Genomic DNA, 17,991 nt, shown 5'->3' with positions numbered 1-17,991 from the left:
CCTCGCCAGTTTGGCTCAGTGGACAATCAGAAGGGTCCTGGGTTCAATTCTGATCCAGGGCACAAACCTGGGATGAGGGCTTAATCCCCAGTACAGGGTGTGCAGGAGGCAGCCGATAAATGACTCTGATTATTGGTGTTTCTATCTCTTTCTTCCTCTCCCTTCCTTACTGAGATCAATAAAAACATATTAAAAAAAGAAAGAAATGTAACTTTTTAACTTTACATCACTAATTCACTCAGATTTAAGTGAAAGATATCTTTAGAAGTATGACTGAAAATTAAAGCAAAACCCTGTTTTAGGTTATTTAATTGTCTGTGACAATTTTTCTAGCTAAACAAATTTTTTCATAGTTATGTACAATTACATGAAATGCCTTCTCATTGGATCAGAAAATTCATCTTTCTTTTTTTCTTTCTTTCTTTCTTTCTTTCTTTCTTTCTTTCTTTCTTTCTTTCTTTCTCTTCCTTCCTTAATTCCTTCCTTCCTTCCTTCCTTCCTTCCTTCCTTCCTTCCTTCCTTCCTTTCTCCACCCCCCTCTTCTCCTTCTCTCTCTCTCTCTCTCTCTCTCTCTCTCTCTCTCTCTCTCTCTTTCTCTCTCTCTTTCTCTCTCCTTTCTCTTTTTCTTTCTTCATGACTACTCCTTTCAGTGAGGTACACAAGGTCATGAAATCAGCCATCAGCCTTCATTTTGATTCATCATATACTTAATACACACTCTAGGGACTGTTAATGAGGAAAAGTATCTTTCTGTTTCCACGTAATCAAATTCAATTCAATTCATTCATTCAACAAATATTTTATTAAGCACCTACAATATGCCAGGCACTGTGCTGGGTGCTGGGGATACAACTGTGAACAAGATAGACACAGTCCCTGCCCTCAAGGAGCTTACAGTCTAGTAGTTATACAGACAAGTACACAGGCAATTACAATGCAGTATGGTAAGTGCATTGATGGGAAGAAAACATTAAAAGGGCACCTAACTCAGTCTCGTAGGCAGGGGATGTGGATGGAAATCTTCCCAGGGCAGGTAAAATTCGAGTACTGAAGGGTGAGTACAAGTTAGTCAGGAAAAGAGGAGAGAGGAAAGAGTTATAGACAGAAGAAATAGTACATACAGTGTCCCGTGTGCTGCTGTTGAGGTTTGTTCGCAGCAAGGAGAGGTTGGGTAGGGATGAGAGAAGTCATGAAAAGATACACAAGGACCAGGTCATGAAGGGACTCATTTGCTCTGCTCGAGAGCTTGGGATTTTTCCTGAGGGAACTGTGTGTGTGTGTTTTGTTAACAAATTTGAACTTTTACAAATTGCTCTTACTGCAGCACAGAGATTGGAAGGGGGGTAGGAATCTTGAGCACTGAGGCAAGATAATCAATCCTTGACGTTTTCCAACATTATTTTTCCACGATATCAGCCCTGTGTTCTCTCCAGTCTATTCAGTTGCATCTGGTCCTTTAACAAGCCATCGCCAAGCACAGCTTTGAGGCACTGTCCATCCCAAGGCTTTTAGCACCTTCTCCACCTATGAAAACTCAGCTTATCCCCCAAAGCCAGCCTTCCAGAATAATCCTAACTTGTGCTTTCTGTCAAGTATTGTGACCTCTAAGCATTGTGATGTTTATCTATATTATAATACTTACTATTTCAAACGATTCAAACCTTCTTTTGATCCATGTTAATCTATTCACAGCATAAGGTGACTTTGGAAATAAATCTGGGTATCATTTTCTTCGCAATTTTCCGTTGAAAACAAGGACCGAGTCTTCACTTGTTGTCTGCCACAAACTACTATCAGTGCCTTCAAGTGAATTAAATGGAATAATGAGAATGGGGGAGAAGCCCAAAGAGACAATTATTTTATGCAGCAAAATACAGTCAAGTAAAATTTCAACACACGATTACAGGGTTTGTTGCTATTTTGACAATGATTCATTTCCCAATTCAGGTACTCCTCCTTGACATTAACCCGCCAATGAGGCAGAGGCCTGTGAAAGAAGCTAGCTTGGTAAGCAAAAATAATAAGGGCTAGCTATAGTTTCCAATGTGGCCCACACTTTACAATCTTAAAATTTCTCAAATAACTTTTATAATGATAAGAAAAAAACCCTTGTGGATATCGTAAGAATGTCTGTTGTTTTATTCTTTTTGGTGGGTACAAAATCCACACTTTTGTACACGGAACAAGAGTATAAACAATATCGATACCATGAGGGACCCCTAGTCTCTTGGTCCTACATCGCAGACTGATGATGTCACGTTAACGTCTTCCTTTTGTTTCTGTTCCGGGTTTTGAGACAGGAGCGATCTGTGGCTACCGATTCGTGTGACGGAGTGAAGGTTACAGCAAACGAGATGACCAACACGTTTTAATTTAAAAAAAAAAAAGAGTCTCTAGAGTTTATTACAGTGATGGCATTTATATCAATTATTGCAATGTACTGTTCCCTAAGATGGTTAGAAAAAAGAATCGTATTGTCCTCTACTGAATTTACATCATTGAAAAAGCAAGCATGTATTTCAGTATTTGTTTTTTTCTCCAAAGTAAATGTAAATACTTCCTTTAAATTTTTGTTTTTCACAGGATTTACATGTGTGTGTATTATGTTCTGATCACAGTTTAGTGATGTGTTTTTCTCCGCTGGACAGTCCTCAGTAGATTAGATGGGTGCTCTGGAGACAGTTAGCATGTTCGTAGACTTCTCCCGCTATCTCATCCATCCATCCCTTGCTGTGGAGGCCAAGGCCTCGGTGAGCAAGACCTGCAGCGTGGATGCGCTAGCTCGCAAGCCTGGTTAGTGTTGAAGTCCACCGGAGTGAAGTTTGCTGCTGTGAATACACCCGTCCCAGATCCCCCCCGCCCGCGTCCCAAGAAAACCTAGGTTGTGAGTTTTCCTGATAGAAAATCTGAGATTGGGTTTTCCGAGCTGAGCTCATGCACACGTCGCTGCTGCTGCTGCTGCTGTTGCTGCTGCTGCTGCCGGCGCTCTCAGCCGGAGGAGGGCTGGGCCATAGCCAGGGCCCCGCGGGCCCGCTCCCCGGGCTGCTCCCGTCAGTCACCAACACAGTTTAATTAAGGCACTCGATTATGTTTTTGGTTTTTATGGTAGGTCCGATGCAATGACAGCCAAGCCTGCACTCTGTCTCATTGCGGTCCCGGCGTGGACAGCCTTCGGGCAGTCGGGCGTGAGGACGCGGCCGTTCTCACCCACGCTCCCGGTGATGGAGAGCCTGGCCTTGTTCCTTATGGCTTCAGAAAAGGTCAGCTGGGGGCGTGGGAAGGAAACAGAGAGAAGGCGGGGTGTTACACTAGGTCTGCTTCTTCGGCAGCTTAGGACACAGCAAACACCAAGATATCACTAGTAGACATCTGCATTTTTCCCCGTATGCTTTCGGTCATGTGGAAACTGGGCGTCAGGAGAAAGGAAAGGTCCCTGGGAGGGAGGAATGAATGAATTGGCCTAGAGTTTGCGGTCCTGCCTGTTTCAGAGCTCACTCAAAAAAATCACCAAAGGAGGTTTTGCACAGCAAATCTGGGGAGGGCACATCTTTTAACTTGCTGCACTTTACACCCTAGTACTTCTTAAAAAGCTCTTCCAGATTTTAGGCCCTTCTTAGAGTCTTTTTTTTGTCTTTACAGGGATTTGTCAAGTCCTTTGCAAGGAGTATGCTCTTAAACTGGTGATGAATTGTCTATACAAAACTATAGACGTAGAGTGTTCATGACAGGTCTTCCTGTTTTCAGAACACAGACCTAGCCACAGACACCTTCATGCCTTCACACCAGCTACAGACATGGCCCAGAGCAGCACAGTTAGTGACATAAAGTCATTCTAGGCCTCACAGGGACGCTAAGGCTCATGAAGAAGCTGGAAGTGCTCCAAGGGGGTCACACGGAACAGGGCATCTTTCAGTCCATCAGGATGGTCCTCATTGGGAGTTTCCCAGATGGAGGTTATGGGGCCAGGTATCTGAAATACTCATTAAAATCTGGCTCTCTGTCACATTAGGTAGCAGTTAGTAGCATTACACAGTGGAGATACAGGTGGTATTATGTAAATCTACTTACTGTTCCTTCATTGCCTTTAAGTTCTTTCCAGGGCTGGATTTTAATGTTAGCTCAAGAGGAAAGTAAGCTAAACAAGATATTCCCTAAATGTGTGATGGCTTAGATCATAACTTTCTCACAACTCATAATGCATCTCAATTCCATATTGTGAATTTAAGTTAACCTTATTCGTTAGGAAATTTCATCCTGAATTTATTCTGCCATGAAATTTAAATATTGTAATAATTATTGATTAAATAAAATTAGTAACTGGAATTGAACTGTTATAATAAAAAAGTTTGGAGTTCAGGACCCTATAATGTTAGAAAGTTGAAGTCAAATTGCTAGGTAATGACACATTTATGATAAAATCAGGTCATTATCATAGTTCTGCTTTAGTGAACAACAAAAAAATTAATACTTATTTTCATAATCAGAGGTCAGCACACAATCTCTATAGAAACCCTAGTCATCATTAAATTAAAACAAACCAAAACCAAAATCTGAATTTGCTTCTTCAAATTCCCTTTCAACATTCAATATTTAGCAAAATAGATAATTATTTTTTAAAAATTAGCAGTTTAGTTTTGTTTTATTTTAATTTTTTGAAAAAGAAATACTAATATATAATTAATAAAAGCAATGTAATTTGTAAAAATATATACATATTTTTAATTGACTTAAAAAAGGAAGGGAGAGGGAGAGATAAACATAATGATGAGATAGAATCATTGGTCAGCTGCCTCCTGCACACCCACTCTGGGGGCCTGTGTTCTGACAGGGAATCAAACCGTAAACTCCTGGTTCGCAGGCCAATGCTCAACCCCTGGGCCATGCTGGCCAGGCAAGCAGTGTGATTTTTTTGAATTTTTGCAGAAGGCTTTTGTCATAAAATTTATTTTTGTTTCTTTTTTCTTCTCATTTGCCTTTGTGAGGAAAAGAAAACATCCAAAGTCGGAAAGACTGCACATAGTTTTGAGTACTCTTTCTTTTTGTATAGTTTGATTCAACCTAGTGTATTAGTTAATAAATCTTGGTCAACTCCTTAATTTCTCTTTAAATCTCGGCATTCTGAGTTCTCAGCATCCTATAGTTGTATTTTTCAATTCTTCCATAAAAGGTCATTTCTATTCATTTTGGTGTGAGCCTATTGAGGCTGCTCAAACTGAAAACTTTTCTTAACAAATGCGGCTGGTTGGTTTGTGGTGACTAATGGTCATGACCTTAATTGTAAGTGTCCTCCTGGAGGGATGGTCATTTTTAAAGTTGAATCCTACCCTATATTGAAAGTTTTAGGTTTTGTTTCTGAGACTCTGGGAGAGTATTATCTGAATTATCAAGTATTTGCATAATTATGGCCAATTAGTAATTGGAATTGAATTTTTGAAAGAATTTTTGAAAGAAAAAAAGCCATTTAATATGGAAGTGTAACAAAAACAACTTACTTTCAAGACTTCTCTAGAGGTGCAGATCATTTCATTTACCCTGAATTCTATTAAGTCTTTTGAAAAGTTGTATGGATATGAGTGCTTATTTTTATATGAAATTTATTGTCTTAAAAGTTCAATCCCAGCTCTAAAGGCAATTCATGTGATGAACGGCAATGCCGGGTTCTAACCTAAAAACATTATTACATGTAAATTGTATGTACATAACCTGGGAATTTATGTATCTTTTTAACACCTTCCCAGAACTTTGTAATAAACTGACACCCATGAGTATTTCTTTCTAGAATTTTCGTTTTGTTAATTTTCGTTTTTTTTTGTTAATCCTCACCCAAGGATATTTTTCCATTGATATTTAGAGAGTATAAAGGAGGGTGAGAGACTAAAAGAGAGAAACATCCATGCGAGAGATACACATATCAATTGGTTGCCTCCCGCATGCACCCCAACCAGGGATGAGATCAAGGCTGCAATCGAGATCCATGCCTTTGACTGGAATTGAACCTGGGATCCTTCAGTCCACAGGCCAATGCTCTATCCACAGAGCCAATGCAGCTTTGGTCTAGAATTTTCTAATATTCTTTTTTTTTTCTTTGCTTAGCTTCTCTGCCTTTGGACCTCCCTGATGGTTGGAATGCTTTTGCTACGCCCAAGAAAACTCAGTTTTAATAAACTTGTTATAAAATTCATCTCAGAATGAAGTCTAAATAATTGGCTCTGAAAACTTTCAAGTATTCTTTTTCTCAGTTTGAGAAAAATCTCTTCTCAATTCTGTAAATATAACGATAAAATAATTATAATGGCCCAGACTTTGATATCATCCTAGCTTGCTGTTTTGCTATTGGAAAACGTGCTGAAAACATTCCGATCTGAATGAATTGAGGGTTTATTTTTAATTCTTTTCCACAAAATTGGGCTTACCCAGATGTAGTTATATCTAGTCCTTGATTTCCAGATTGTAGATAAAAGCAATTAGTTTTTAAGATACAAGTATTTCCGTAGCTTTCATATGAATAAATAAATCTTAAAGTCAAGACATTTACCTGGCATAATCTCAGATGTGCATCTTTTTATTTTTTTATCCTCACCTGAGGATATTTTTCCACTGGTTTTTAGAGAGAGTGGAAGGGAGGGGGAGAGCCAGAAAGAGAGAGAAACATGGATGTGAGAGACACATTGATTGGTTGCCTCCCTCATGTGCTCTGACCAGGGATCCGGTCTGCAACCAAGGTATGTGCCCTTGACCGGAATCGAACCCAGGATCCTTCAATCTGTGGGCCAATGCTCTATCTATTCACTGAGCTAAACCTGGTAGGGCTCAGATACATCTTACTATAAAAATTATATTAGGTTTTTGACATCAAGCATGGAATGTCTCTTATGGGTTTAAAGGCTCATTTATCATTTTAATCAGAATGAGCAGCCTATTCAGTTGGCTATTATATATAATTTTAGAAAATGAGTTTTAGAGATCTGATTTTAGGAAGAGCAATAACAAAGGCTTTTAGATCTTATTTAAAACCACTTGCAACCATTAGAGGAAAAACGTGGTGGACATTTAGATTCTTTAAAAATGATCTCCATTTCCTATATTGCATTGAATACCTACAAGAATACCTAAATTTTTTTTATTGTGACAAGATGAGAGCATATAAGTAAGTGGGGCTGAGCTGGCTTACTTAAAAGCAATTGAAATAAAAAATCCATAACAACTCATGGCCATTTTTATCTTTTACTGTGTTCCTCCTAAGAAATACGTATATTACTGATATCTTTAATGAGGAAACTGCTAAATTGCCTAAACAGTCTGCTCACCTTAGTGACATTGTGAACATAAAAGTTGAATTCCATGAAATAAACGTGAATTGAGGTCAATATCCTGATGATGCCTGCCTCAAGGTCTGGCTCAAGGACTACCGTCAGGTTTTACTCTTTAAAAATTCAGAATATGGCTAATGGAAAACAAACTGGGACAGGAGCTAACATTTGTTGAGCATTGACTCTCTGCCTTGGAGCTGTAACGTGTAATTTTTCTCAGAAAACCTTATCCGGAGCTGTCTTAGCTTTGGTCATTTGAATTAGGTTTTATGCTTATTTTGTTAACACTTATTTTAAAAATTTGTTCCAGAGAAGATCAGCCTCGTCTACGTACAAAAAAACCCAAGATCTAATTTCCAATTTCTCTCCAATTTGGGGTAGGATATACTGTTTAGATCGTTTCACAGAGCAATTCTGCTGGTTTGTTTTTGCCTTTCGGACCCTTTCAATGCAGATATCTATTGGCAACATAAAGATTCGAACGGTACATCTGCAGCCAAAGAAAACCAAACCACTTTGCGCTGAAGGTTCAGAAAATATAAAGCTCTAATGAGAAGCAAGCAATACCACCATGGGACAGACAGTCACAACACTGCGTGTACAGGATGCATCACCCACTCACTGTAGTAGGCCCTAAGTCCTACCCCTAAATTTTAATACTTTCGGTTCCATATACGTTGTAACCTTCTCTATAGGTTGCTAAATTCTGGGTATTCTGCGAGGAAGTTGGGTTAAAAGTCTGTGCACTCTTTGCCACCTTCATTCTCTTCGCTTCTGCCCTGGACTTGTAACAGAACTCTATCAAAGCCACCAGCATGGCCAAGCCCAGGCCGCCGACCAGAATGTAGAAGACGCCTGCTACGTTGCTCAGGCTCAAGGCACTCGTCTTGTCCTGTGGGGGGATAAACACGCTCCAGTTAACAGTGGAAATGGCACACCCGGATGGTAAAAGAGCACATCAAATCCAAACAGCTAATTAGCACCAATGCTTAATTTAACCTGACATCATTTACATGTGTAAATCACTGATGCAGGTTTACGGATTTAAAAATAAAGCTTATAGCTCTCAGAAGTGAAATTATGATGATTACCAATAAATTGGATATGATTACATTCAATAAAATCTTAAACGTTTTATCATTGTTAACGATGCAGTGAAAACCACTCTACTTAATCATAATAAGCATTTATATATTTACAAAGCGTGGCAGAAGTGGGCTGATTATTAAGTTTGAGAATGACATGTTTAAAATACAGTTACATGGAAAGGGATTTTGGTTTTCCTGCCATTAAAACATACTTTTAATGTTGGAGATAGTTCTTGAATAAATCCTACTTCACATTTCCTAATTAAGGAACTAAGCTTTTTTTTTAAGCTATCTGTTTCACAATTTGTTCATCACTACTTTACAAAATATATACAGATAATGTGCTAGGGTACACATTATTTGTTTTTTCAGTCACATCTGTGGGAAATCTTATGGAAAGTATCACTTTTACATTCTATCTACTATTTAGGAATAATTATATATTTGTATACATATCACAGGTAACTTTTTGAAAAGATAACTTTTTAAAAATACACAAATTACTATGGTCAATTGAGAAATAAATTATGTATGGACAAACTGATATTACTATTTTTATTGATTTAAAAATGACTCCATTTCCATTTAAAATACTTCATCAATTACTATTTTAGACATATTATTCTCCAGAGCCTTAGTATACATAAATTCAGATATAGTCAAGCATATGCTTGAAAGATATTAAAATTATAACAAGAATTCAGAACTTTTTCATAAATTGTAAATATGCATATTATACATAACATTAATTGAAACATATTTTGGGTAGACTATCTGAAGTACACCCTCTGGCCATAATCGTGGCAGTATATTTTGTGCAAAATGTAATTTAGACACTAAAATCATTTTATTAAGGAGGTGGTTTAATACCAAAGATGTACTATGTACACTGTCTACTTAGCTATGATATCGACTGATTGAACCAAAAGTTTAGGGTAACGATTTTTTAAAAAAAATCACTCAAGTATTTATGCTTGACATAATATTTGGGATAGCTATTTCTTTATTAGCCAAGTTTATCTCATTCCACTCTGGTTTAAAGACAGACAAAAGTGATTAAAATACAGGGATAAGTCATAGAAAGGAATCAATTAACATTACTTTGTCTCTGTTAAATTAATTGAGGCTCTCCTTTCTAAGCTGGTCACTTGTTTAGACTTAGAATTCTCTATCATTTATCTATCATCTCTCTATTTGTTATCTATTTTTTTTTCTTTCTAAAATGAGATATAGAAAAATAATAAAAAGATTCTAAGAATCATCGACTATGGCTTTCAGGCACTGTTACTACATTCTATTAATTTGTGCAGTATTTAGATTCACTGATAGGTTGTTACATTTTTTCCCCTTTGGAATTAAAATACAATTGTTTCTAATACTATTTTCAACAGAATCAGGATTATAGGTTTCTGCAATATTTTAGAAGGAATTCATGAACAACAGATCTTAGAACTTGAGGCTATCATCCATAAACATTGATTTATTTAAACCATTTTGATAGAATAGAATTGAAAGGTTCACTCTGTTGATCTGCCAGCACAAAAATATAGAAGGGCCTCTTCAAACTAAAGTGGAATGGTTGACAATATAGTCACAAAAGACTGAACTTCTCAATAAGATATAGTTAATATTTAAAATCCTTTTCTGAATGACTACTGATCAATCTCCCATTTTTTTTTTTTTTGTTTTTTTTGTTTTTTGTTTTGGGAATACAGCTCTTCTTGAAAGAAGATATTCCATGGTCTTTGCCTCCAAAACAATAGAAAATCTTAAACCTCAAAAGCACTACTTTTATTAGTGGTACGTAAGTCTGAGAATAATAGAAGGAATGTTTAATATTTTATGTATTTTTGTAGGTCATTTAAATTTAGTTAAAAGCTTAGTATTGGGGAGCAGGTTGCAAGTTGCTATAAAGACTGTGGCTGAAATTGGTGACATTAACTTCGAATTTAGGCAGTGTAGAGAGACAGGTTTAGTTGTTACTGTGTCCATACGCTTTTTAATTTTTTTGACAATTGCTCCCGTTTACTGCTTTGTGAACACAAGAGGAGGCCCCGAACTGCAGCGACTGACCTTGCTTCCAGAGTCCTTGGGTCCACATTCACCTTTATCGTACCACCATTTGTTTTTCAGCTTGTCTAAGACGCCTGCCTCACTGAGTTTCAAAACGGCAAGGTTTACAGGAGTTCTTCACGTGGAAAATAACATAAATAACATTATATATGTTATTTTATGTTATTCAAGTCAAACTACATTAGAATCGCATGGCAAAGTGACAGAGCAGAGGCCACAGCAGGCGCTATGTCTTGTACCGTAGGCCCAGGTTTAGAATCAGACATAAAACTGGGGCCTGCTCCATCGCTTTAGGTAACAGGCACATACTGCTAGGGAGGATTTTTAAATAAAATGTATGCAATTACTGTGAATCCAAAACTATTGGCCCGGGGTGGGTTTCTGGAGCATTTTTTTTTTTTTTAATTTCCCTGCATGGATATGGGAGTCATTAGAAATTCAGAGCTCCTTTTTGTCTCTTTCCAAAATGAATGGGAGTGGCTGCAGGTGACGGGCGGACTCACCTAAAGCTAGCGAGGACTGGCTTCATCTCTCACCTGCACATGATCAGCTGGAGGGATTTTAGCTTATGCTATGGAAGGATGTCTACAGTGTCCATTACTAAACGGAGTCCTCCATCTCTGTCACCCAGGACTGCACTGAAAGAGGTGGGTCATTAAAATGTTACTTAAAAACACAAATATGTGGATCATTATTGTAAAGTGTAAGCCTATGCTGATGTTTTCCTTCCGAACTTTCGTAGTATCACCAGAAGCAATTTTCATCCATGCTGTGTCTACCACATTAATTTAGTTTAAGTAAAAAGGGAAGTGACTATGGCATACTTTATTAATTCTTATCAATAAACCCCTGATAGGTTAGGGGTAAAAAAAGATTTTGATCAATAAACTAACTCCCTGGACTATAAAAGCCCTTTTTTTCTTTTCTACTATCTCAGAGTCCTTCAATACTAAATGTTTTAAAAGGAGTCTCAGGAGGAAAGGGTCAGGACTCAGTCATCACCAAGGTTGCAAGGAAGCTAAGAATTCTTTCTGTTTTCATCCCCCTGTTAACCTCTGTGGATACAAAGTAAAGGTCAAGAAGATAGAGGAGAAGCAGTAATTCCTAGCATCTTTTGTTGTTATTGTGTGTGTGTGTGTGTGTGTGTGTGTGTGTTTTCACTTTTATAAACATTCAGAGAGAGACTTGTATTCTTCTTGACGTTTCTAAGGCTGCCACAATCATTTTGCCTGGCTGTATCTTCTAGTGCCTCTTTCCGGGGAAATGTTGAGTGCATAGAGACACACAGCCTGCATTTCTCTTGCTATCAGTAGGTAAATCCCATAAACCTATCTACAAAACAAGGCAGTTTATTTATAATGATAATGATAGCTAAGTATTTGCGGAGTACTGGAGTACTTGCTATGTAGCAGGCATGGTTAAAAGTATTTTACATACTTAATTAGAACTAAGGCACAGGGAGGTGCACCCCTCTATTCACACAACTAGGAAGCAGAGGAATCAGGATTTGTGATAGTCTGCCTTCATAGCTGTGCCATTAAAGGCATTCACAATGGGAGACTCAGGAAATGGGGTTTCTGGGTAATCGAGTGTTCTGGTTCACAGTTAAACCAAAACCCATTTATTTTGTATTGTTGGTTCTCAAAAATGTTTCTAAAATATGTTTTTCTTTTTATAATCTGATTTCTGAATACAATTTAATTTTTGTATGAATGTTATAAGATCTTACAAGGTTCATTGTTCCATTTAAGAAGTGATATGCACTTGCCACCTTCCTAGAATATTGTCTTTTGGACTAAAATCTAACATAAGCATGATTTAACACTTCCTACTAAAAGCTGAATTTGAGGTGAGGTGGGATGAGGTGGGGTGAGGGTTATGGTTACCTGGGTTGCTTGGTTAATTTAGCCACAACCTAGGGGCTATCTATCCAACCTCCTCCTCCCCCTCCACACTTTCCCCTCACTTCTCTTGAAGAAGCAACTATTAACAAAACCACATGTCAGGTTGGTTGGTGAATTGTGAAGTTCTTGAAAACAAAAGCCACATTTCACTCATCTGTGTAAAACAGTATTTACCAGGATATCCACTGAGAGTAAGTGCTCTATAAAGTGGCAACATTCAAATTATTTGATTCAAAAACAAGCTTTTTCCTTTAATTGATACTATAAAAGGTTTGAGATTCCCAGTCCAGCTTGCCAAAGCCTTTCGAAACCTTTGTAGGGACATTATATTACCCTACATCACTCTTCTTAAATAGGGTACAGTGGAGGAGGAGGAAAATGCTGAAAAGAGAAAGAAAATGAACAGTTTCCAAATTTCTTCTAGAAGGGAAGGTTGAAGGCACAATTGAGGTTAGGTAAAGACTGCCTTTGGCCATCTGTCTCGTTCTTAAAGTCCTAATTTTTCCTACCCCCTTCATTTTCCCATTATGCTACTCACTTGAGCAGTCTTGTTTGAGAGGTAAGATCGGGATTTTGCATATAAGATATCTACTATTACAGTCAACTGGTGGAATGCAAGGCACTTAGCAAGTTATTCATAACAGGAATATCCCTTCTCCAATGGTTAGCTTCCCTTCGTGGTGTTTGTTTACCACAACCTTCCCTGCTTATTTATGAATTCATGTTTTCTATAATAATCCCCTTATTCTTTCATTGGCTTCTGTGTCTATGGTGAAGGGAAGTAGGCCATTTATAAGTATAAAATGTGTTAAAGTCAGAAGTGGGCTGTATTTTTCAAAGGGCTAAATAAAAAACTGGGTATTATGTGATCTAATACAATTCCTGAAGGACACAATATTTGTTATGTTTACAAAATGATTTTTAAATGAACATCCTCATCCATGAGTGTGCCTATTTTGATACACATAGAAGGAAAGGAAAATATAAAACAGAAAAAAAAAAATCAATAGTTTTAGTGACTGACTACAGGCATTTCCCAAATTTTCCAACTAGAGTCGGGATTAAATAACCACTAAGAATTGGCATAAACCTCTGCGTATGGTTTGTGCTCAGCGAAACCACACCAGATTAATCAAAGGGGGAAATTAGTTTTAGACATTGCAATGATATTCTTCAATTGGCCCCCTGTTATTTTATTCACAAGGTGAGTATGCCTGCTCAGAATTTCATGCTCTGGGAATGTCTCTCAGCTAAATGGTGATGCTAATTATTTTGCGGCCATGGGGTGTGACTAGAAGTGGCCACAGTGACTAATAGTTCAGTTGTTGGTTATATTAAATCATAAGTTTTGAAGAAAAAAAACAAAACAGTGGGTAATTCTCTTTCCCCCTACGGGTACTGGTTCCGTGACCCAGTTAAATGAGAGGATTCATAATTTTCTGCTGAATAGAAGTCTAGACATATCCTCCCTGTTTGCATCCCTCAATTGTCTCTTCCTGGGGACCTATTCACGTGTGGGACAGCTTCCCATGGTTCCCCTTTAGTTTTCTCCCACCAAGATTCGGTATTGGAAAGATAACACCGATTTCCGAGTGCTTGGGCTGAGTCGCTGAGCGTGAGTTTTCCCTACAGTAGTATTCCACTGGCTCCTCTGCTTGGATTTACTCTCAGCAAAGGCTCCGGATCTAACCTCAGCCTCTAAGTCAGCACTTTTGCTCCTTATTTTAGCACTTTTGAGGAAGACCAGCCTAAATGGGAGATGCATGGTAAGTCTAAAAAGAAAATCAGTCACCTGAAGAAGGTACAAAACCAAAATGAAAAAGGAACAACTGCTCTTGGTAATTTACTTTGAACTAAGTGAGGTCAAGCAGACATATAAATATCACCTTTTGTTACAAATTCAGAGTTGGGCACTGTTAACATTTAGATTGCAATCACCTATTCTCTTGTTGATAAATATGTCAATATACAACCTACTAGGGATGTTTTTTAGTATGAAAACAAAATTCCTGAGGGAAAATAGAACATAATGCAATTTACTTTTGGGGGAACATATTAGTTTAATTTTTCATAACAATTTAGAAAATTACTTCTTAAGATTTGAAATAATGTTTTAGAATATCATTTTGTAGTTCATGTTTATTGAAAATAATGTATTGAATACCTATGAGAACAAGCAATTTGATTTTTGAAAATTATAAGGTTAGATTTATATTTATTTCTTTGTACAACAAATATTTACTTTGTGTCCATTATGCACCAAACAATGTGTTGGATGCAAACAGATTAAAATCCAACTGAGTTGTCCAACCTTGTTTAAATAAATTAAAATTGGCTTTGTTAAATAGATTTTTTTTTATTATGTGTAAATTCCTGCTTCTGCTTGCTTATTTAATTTTCTTCTGGAAAGAGTTTAATGTACACCAAAATAGGACTTCATTCTTTTTTTTCCTTCTTTTTCTTTTTGGAAAATTTTATTTGGTAAGCAATGTTACATTTCTTTTTTATTTGTAAAAGAAAATAAATTTTGCAAATAAAATTTCTCTAATGGAATAGAATATGATTGTTTTTATTTTCTTTGGAGCTATGAGAGCACACTTTCATACATTTCTAATTTGCAAGAAGGAATAGTAGATTATTAGTGAAAACTGGAATAATTCTCTCTCTCTTCTCTCTCGGTGTGTCCCAAAAAATGTATACATAGTTTGATTAATTATAAAGGCAGTCTTTGTTAAAATACATTTCATTTTCAAAATGTAATAGAATCTAGAAAGTATGTATACAATTTTTGGGGGGACACCATACATCTAAATGTACATATAGATTGTATGGAAGCTTTCAGAACATTCTAGGCAAGTTAGGACCCCAAGAAGTAAAAAGATTTAATGCTCCTTAAGAAAACATATGGTTGGAGCCGCAGATGGAGGTGCCTTAAGCACTCGCTCTGGATTTCTCTGCTCTATTCTCCAGGAACTCAGATTCTCTCTCGGGATAAGGAGATGGAAGACCTTGGGTCCACACAATTCTGTTGTTTCTCTCTCTCACGCCTCCCTCTGTGGCCAGAATAATCATATGGTAACCTGCAGAAGGACTGGCTATGAGGTGGGGTATACAAGTGAGCTGGGTTTGAGAGGCTCTTCAGATTGGGAGGGAGGGGCAAGCGTGTGGCACTGAGAGAGGGTGAAGTTATCAGCCATCTGACAGATACTCACTAAAAACGGCATCTTTCTGTGGGTTGAGTGGCTGAGTGAGAGAATTCAGAGTCCAATCTGGAACCTGAAGAGAAGCAGGACTTCTTATTTGGGGCAATTCTCTAGATTTTAAAAGGCAGGCAAGACTGTATACTTCTAAAATTTCAATATTCTTATATACGAAGTCTAAGTGTGTAAGAAAAGAAAACTCAGTCAGAAGTGTCCCATCTCTGGACTGTTTTCTCTAAGTCTATACACAGTGAAGAAGGGTTCAGGGACACTAAGTAGTATATCCTGTTCATTGCATGCCTATTTTTTTCTTTGGACACTGTTTAGAAATTTAATACAACATTACTTTATGAAACTAGACATATGCCATGGAGTCAGGGAAAATAAGCTGAACTGGTCTTGTGTGTAGAGTCTGCTCATTTTGTAGTTTGATCCATTTATGGGAAGTCAAAAATTTCTGGTTCCACATGACTATCTTTGATTTATTTATTACTTATTGGAAGCCTGTGGGGTTTAGACAGAGAAATGCTTTTCTGGTAAGTACATAGATCTAGGCGGAGTTACTGCTGTTCCTTAAAAACATGGCATAGAACTTCTGGTGAACAAGAAAGACATACCCTCTCTTCTCTTTGCCAAATCCTTCTTTCAAAAACCAGCATCACCCCCTGCCTTCCAAAACCATGGTGTATAGAACTCTAATATTCGATCCCAACTGCTTCAGAGCCAGAGATTTTCAGGGACTATTTTAATTAGGTTTGTTAATGTGTTCCCACATGGATAACATTTGCAAATATTTTTGCTTTGACAGTAATTGCATACTTCAGTTGAGAAGGGTCTTGACTAGCAATGCCGGTGGCATTGGAAGACCCATACTGCGAGTCTCCCAGCAGATGCACCTATTACTTCACATACTGTTTACCCGCTTTTGGTGACATTGAGGCTAACCTTGGAGTCACCTCCCCCGCTGCCACATTCTCCTTTGTCGTACCACCATTTGTTTTTCAATTTGTCCAAGAGGCCTTGTTCATTCAGTTTTAAAACTGCGAGGTTAACAGCATTTCTTGAAACGATAAAACATATTTTGTAAGAAACTGCACAGCTGTTAAAGATGTTAGAAGGAACGAGGACTTAAGCTCTTTCATAAGCTTCTCCCAGACGCTAAATAAACCTCTCATTTTGCCATCCTGCAGCCCCTTCCACCAGTTCAAACCAAAGGCAATTGTAACTACGTGCAAACTGCATGAAACATGTGGTATTTAGCGCTGTTCACTTGCACAGTTCATTTATTGTCAAATAACCGACATCATCATCAACTGGTTACATGGATTGTTTTTCAAAACAGTAGTAACTCGAATTTGCTAGTAATTGAGAAAGAATTGTGTCTTGAATTCCTTCACAGAGAATGTCAATGTTCTAAGAGACCAAAATGGAAATTCATTCTCGGAAGGAAAAGCATAATGGAATAAACAAACCAACAAATAGCTGCTAATTTTTGTGTACTGATTTCCTGACAACAGAGTATGACTTGCTATTCCTCTTTTATCTGTGGGAGTTTGGTTTGTTTGCTTGATTTAGCTGGTCTCAGGATCTAGGATTTCCATGTTTTTGGTTCAGTTTTGGGGCTGGAAATCAAGAGAAAAGTAATAGCAGCTTTTAGTGAGAAAGCTGTTATATTTGAATCTTGTATTGATTCTTTTTTTTTTTTTTTAAATCTTGTATTGATTCTTAAAGGCATTGGATGCTATTTAGAAATTCAAATCACAAAGCCAATTTGACTGTTTAAGTTATTGAACTCTAAAGGTCATGCTGCATAAGATATGGACTTGGACAAAACACAACACTCTACATTAGATTTTCTCCATGTTAAGCTCTGCAGTGGCACAGAGAAAGCATACCCCAATCACTCTCTAAGAGGATTTCTGGGAAAGTTTCAGAGGCTCTTGCTTCCCATGCATTTGGTTCCTTTTTTGCTTTCAAGTTACAGTTTCTAAATAAGCTCTCTCTTTCACGAGGTTTTCCCAGCCTTTAATGAAATTTCTGTTAAATCTGGAGAATGGCTTAGATACTGAGAGAATCTGGGTTTGGTTTGTGCTATGCTATTTGATAAATACTGAGTTTGGTGATCAGTTTAATGCCAAATGAATGAATAAAATAAAACCAAACAACCCCATATTAGTGAGTAGCACTTGACAGTGATCATTCAGTTGACAAATAAAAAGTGTTGCTTATTTCACGACTAATTGGCCTATGAAAGTGTTTGTTCTCTTCAAATGTGTTTGCAATGTTTCAGGTAATGGATGCTCACTCTCCATGATGTTCATGTTATGATGGTTTGATCCATCTGGACAGCAAACAGTTCCCTAAGCAAACTACGCCTTGAGAGTGTTAACTGTTTTTAAGGGTGAGATGGCCATTT

The 17,991-nt window shown here is 37.5% G+C and overlaps 1 protein-coding gene across 4 annotated transcripts in view; it reads right to left on the bottom strand.

Annotated features, from left to right (window-relative positions):
- Positions 1–783: 783 nt before the first annotated feature.
- Positions 784–17,991, bottom strand: part of GRIA4 (glutamate ionotropic receptor AMPA type subunit 4) — a 391,466-nt gene continuing 374,258 nt past the window's right edge. The window contains exons 15-17 of one of the 4 annotated variants that reach the window (XM_084895140.1): positions 16,521–16,635; positions 8,068–8,202; positions 784–3,265 (exon numbers count right to left, since the gene is read on the bottom strand). In XM_084895140.1, the coding sequence (XP_084751266.1) occupies positions 3,101–3,265; positions 8,068–8,202; positions 16,521–16,635 (415 nt within the window). In that variant the 3' untranslated portion in view covers positions 784–3,100. Of the gene's footprint in view, positions 3,266–7,954; positions 8,203–10,471; positions 10,587–16,520; positions 16,636–17,991 lie in introns of all 4 variants that reach the window. The other 3 variants (XM_084895139.1, XM_084895142.1, XM_084895141.1) reach the window with 3 other exon arrangements.

This window comes from Pipistrellus hanaki (genome assembly GCF_964339955.1).
Source record: "Pipistrellus hanaki genome assembly, chromosome: 9".
NCBI lineage: Eukaryota > Metazoa > Chordata > Mammalia > Chiroptera > Vespertilionidae > Pipistrellus > Pipistrellus hanaki.
The sequence above is the reverse complement of the archived record's forward strand: the minus strand, read 5'-3'. Positions and strand labels throughout refer to the sequence as shown.